The sequence below is a fragment of the Haemorhous mexicanus genome, chromosome 1, assembly GCF_027477595.1.
Source record: "Haemorhous mexicanus isolate bHaeMex1 chromosome 1, bHaeMex1.pri, whole genome shotgun sequence".
NCBI lineage: Eukaryota > Metazoa > Chordata > Aves > Passeriformes > Fringillidae > Haemorhous > Haemorhous mexicanus.
The window spans coordinates 30,650,955-30,655,394 of record NC_082341.1 but is presented as its reverse complement, the minus strand read 5'-3'; the positions used below and the strand labels follow the sequence as shown (position 1 = coordinate 30,655,394).

At 53.9% G+C, this 4,440-nt stretch overlaps 1 protein-coding gene across 1 annotated transcript; it reads left to right on the top strand.

The window, feature by feature from the left end:
- Positions 1-2,162: 2,162 nt before the first annotated feature.
- Positions 2,163-2,729, top strand: FERD3L (Fer3 like bHLH transcription factor). The gene has a single exon (XM_059842681.1). It carries the CDS (start codon positions 2,163-2,165, stop codon positions 2,727-2,729), a length of 567 nt encoding a protein of 188 aa, XP_059698664.1.
- Positions 2,730-4,440: the final 1,711 nt, after the last annotated feature.

Genomic DNA, 4,440 nt, shown 5'->3' with positions numbered 1-4,440 from the left:
CATGTGAATTTTGACATAGAGGTGATGAGTTAATATTTTTCCATTATTTTATTTCACTGCCTGAAGTAGTTGTCTTTCCATGATAATTTTGAGTTCTGTAGAGACATGTCTTTTGTGGCATTTGTCCTTAATTTTTACCTCTGTGTCTGTAAATTAAATACTTGTCACCTCAACTAAAAGGAGCCCAAGTAAGTCATGGTCCTTTTTGGGTAAGTTATAAATATATATCTGATCTTTCTTCCACCGAGTGTTTTTATACAACACTTAACATTTACATCTTTTCAACTTACTTTTGGATGCTCCCTAGGCAACACCTCTCTCAACAGAGGTTTTACATGAGGTTTTTCCTTGCCTCATTGCTCCATTCGCCAGGTGTTCTATTGCCCCATATTAGTTGCAAATAAGCAAGTGTCTGAGCGGCTCTCTCCTTACCCTCTAAGAAACCTCTTAGCCCTAGCAAGAACAAAGGCAGTCCCGGCGCTCTTCGCTATTTACCCAGCCTTAGGCAGGCTGTTGGAGCAGCCGCGGTGCCGCAGCAGCGGCGGTGGTGGCGATGCCACAGGATGGGACAGGTTGGTTATCGGCCCGAAGGAGGGGGTGGTGACGGGGTCCCTCTCCGGTACCTGCGGTGCTGCCCTGGCCACGGGGTCCGGCCGCCCCTCTCCGGAGCTGTCCAGCGTACCTGAGCTCCCGCGCACCTTCCGCAGCCCGCGCAGCCCGCTCGCCCCCGCCCGCCGCCGGGCAAGTGGCGACGGGAAGTGGCTTTCCCGCTGCCCCTTTCCCAGGAAAGGAGGTGCGTACTTCGCTCGCTGAGTTGTCAATGACGGCAAATGCGGCGGGAAATGTTTGCTGTCCTGTAGGCAAACAGGAAGTATTTCGAGGAGAGGGATCCTTCGGCCGCCCCATCCACCTCCTTTGATCTCGTCGGTTTTGAAATCCCCTTAGAAATTAGAGACTAATTAGCCTCAAAGCGAGAGTGACAACAATGCATGACAAAGGAGAAGATTAGGTTTTAAGAAGGCAGCTCAAGAGTGATGGGCAGTCACTCCTGAGAGAGCTGTGTGTACAAATCGTGTGCCAAAGAAAATCGATCGGATTCGACCTCAGTGTATCTAACGCTGCCAGGGATTGCCAGGGCCGGGCTGTTTATTTAGGGAGAGTCTACGGTGCGGGACGGTGAAGACACAGCCCCTCTTCCAGTCTCCCAATACAAAAGCAAAACAATCCCCCGCGTCTGTCCTCAAGGTAACCTTGATCAAAGAAAGGTATTCAGGGGTGTCGGGTGTGTGTGTTCACGTGCATTTCACGGTTTTTTGCAGCATGTATCCAGCGTTATCAGTGCGTGCGCTCAAGTTGATTCCTCTGTGCTCTGCCGGTGACCGGGACGGCTCTACCAGAGGTGCAGCCGCTGCCCTGAGCAGGACCAGCTTATCCTCCTCTCACGGGCAGGAGGAAGGAGTTTCAGAACAAGTTCTATGAGATTGCCTGAACCGAAATGAGATTTAGGAAGCAGCCTTTTACTGGAAAGATATTTGAACTCTGATTGAAGGGGATTTAGGGGGAATGAAGAGACGATTCCAACAGATACTACTGGGAATGCAATATCGGGTCCCCTACAATGCTTACTTAGGCTAATGGAGGTCCTGTCATTCAGTTCCCACTGCGCTGGGATACAGGGTAAACATTCCCCGGTGACCCTCTTCATGCAGGTCCCCTCTTCAGGACATCATTAAAAGCATACATGCAGTTGCCTGACATCAATTGTCAGGCTGGCTCCCAGGGTTCAGAGATCCCGACAGAAAGCAGGAAAACAAGCTCAGTGGAGACCCGGCTCTGCTCCTGGGGGCTTTAAGGAGGCTGAAAATCGTTTTGTTGCGGGTGTGTAAGAAGAGACAAAAGTGCTCAGCAGGTAAGAGCGGAGCGTTTTGCCAAGAAGGAACTGTCCTTGATCGCTGTGACAGGATTGACTCGCTGGGGACTCCTCTCTCGGGAGCATCCACGCGTCCCCGAGGGGATTGCCTGTCTCCTCTCATCAGCATCACGGCGAGAAATTTTACAGCCGCTCTTTCTAGTCCTGCTAATCCTGTTATTCGGGGGGTTATAAATATTAACGTCGCTGGGGCTGGGGATGGGGGACCAAAGTAAGCCCTCTCTGAAGTAAGATGTCAGCCAGCCTTTTCCCAGCCCACCAGGGCCCGGGGCGGCTGGATGAGCTGCACGGCAGAGCCCCGCAAGTGCCCTGCCCGGAGGGGCTGCTGGGCACCTCGGTGCTGGATTTCGTGGCCGATCTCTCCCTGGGCAACCCCCAGGGAGTCCCCGGGTCTGGGGCGGGCCTGGGGCTCTGCGAGATCACCACCGGGCCTCACTTCGGGGACAGAGTCCTGTCGCTTCGGGAAGGGATGGTCCGAGGTTTGCCCCTGGCTGCTTTCGGAAATGGAGATCCCGAAGACGAAGAAGAAGAGGAAGAGGAAAGGATGCGCAGCGCTTCCCTCCTGGACAGACCTAGGAGAAAACGGGTCATCACCTACGCCCAGCGCCAGGCTGCCAACATACGGGAGAGGAAGAGGATGTTCAACCTCAACGAGGCTTTTGATCAGCTCAGGAAGAAGGTGCCCACCTTCGCCTACGAGAAGAGGCTCTCTCGGATAGAGACCTTGCGTCTGGCAATAGTGTACATCTCCTTCATGACTGAGCTCCTGGACGGATGCAGCAGACAGGAGGCGAGCTAGGGTACGCCCGGGCCCGCCGGGATTCGGCTGGGGCCGGGCATCACCCGAGGCAGTGAGCAGGTGGCCTCGGCGCCTCCCTCCTGGGGAAACATCCTTGGTTCTTGCCTCGGCTTCTCGCACAGCAACCAGGACCGTATAGGTGTGGGATACAAAACCAGGAGTGTTTGGAGAAGCGTGCACCGAGGACAGGAGGAGTTGGGGAGAAGATGGATGGAGAGGCTCAGTGTGTTGCAGACTTGTTAATATTTATAATTTTTGTAAACGGAACGGGAAGGGGGTGTGGGCGGAAATGAAGGTTCGAGGCTCCTTGGTTTGTGTTATGTTGCCTGTTTGCTTTAATATCTTTCCAATTTGTTGCTTTGGAGAAAGACTGGGCCGGGGCAGTGGAGCCCTTCCAACGTGCGGAACGGATTTCCAGCGGGTTCGGTTCCTGCCCAGCTGCTTGCCAGGGAAATCTCGGCCTGCGCATTTTAACCCAGCGCTTTCTGCCTTTTAAAAAATAAACAACTCCCTTTTCTTTGAAATTCGGTCTGCCAAGTCCACGCAGTGTGTCACGGGGCCAGGGAAGGCGAACATCTGGATACAACCGCTTGTTGTCACGATTTTCTTCCCGGGAACGGCTCTGTCCTTGCGTGTGGGCGGCCAGAGCCGTCGCTGGCACCGGGCGGGAGCTGGCGCAGGAGCGCCCGGCCCGGCCCGGCCCGGCCCGGCGGGGCGAGGTGCGGCTGTCCAGGATGCTCCGCAGCCTTCCCGGCACCGGCGGGGCCAGCCTGGGAAGCCGTCTGCGCCCTCCTGAGAGAGAAAACTTGTGAGTTTGTGGGCTTTGGGGACGTCAAGCGGAGAAGCGAAGACGTTTTCTCTCTCATGGCACATTCCCTTAGAGACGCATGCACACACACACACACACACACACACACACACACACACACGCCACGTTTCATCTTTGCAAGGAATAAAAATTATGAAATACATTCTGAAAAGCCGGAGCGGGAGGAAAGGGGGAAGCCCAAGTCGGGCATAGCCCGGGGACAGGGATAGGGTTCACCCCGGGGATCTCTGTCTAGCGTTACCTACTGATGCCTTCGCAGGCATCTCTGGAAAGGGGCGAGCTGCCGGGAGAGCGGCAGCGGCGGGAGGCGGCCGTGACTGGGCTGGGAGCGGGGCCCAGGGTCTCCCCTAGAAGCCCCTCCGACCCATCTTGCTATGCCTCTGCCCTCCCTTCCAGCTCCCCTCCCCAGTTCTCTGCTGCTGGCACCTTCCTCTGCTGCTTCTGGGAAAGACCTGGATTTCTCCCCGCGTTCGCAGCGGACGGGCAGCAGCCAGCCTGCTCAGAGCCCGGTCCACTGGCAATAAACTGCCCATTCAGGGCCGTGGTTCTGCGTGGCTTCACAGGACAGCTTCTATCTCCATTATATAAAATTACAGTGATATTAGTAAAATCAAGATTTACCCTGGATTCAGGCTAGTATACTTAGGATACTAAGTCTCTTATTTCTTCTCTCGTGTTCTGTCAGCTCTGTGGTGATTCTTCTTTTTCTCGTTCTGTTCACTTTAATATTATCATGAGAGATCTAATATCCTGTATTAATACTCTAATATTCTTTCTCTTTTCACTTGTTTTCCTGTTTTCTTTTTCTACTTGTTTTTGTTGACCTCTCTGACTCCACACATTGCATCTGCTCTCCATTTGTCAAAATGCTTTTTTTTCCAA

Coding starts and splice junctions, on each gene's coding strand:
- FERD3L (XM_059842681.1), top strand. CDS start 2,163: ATGTCAGCCAGCCTTTTCCCAGCCCACCAGGGCCCGGGGCGGCTGGAT.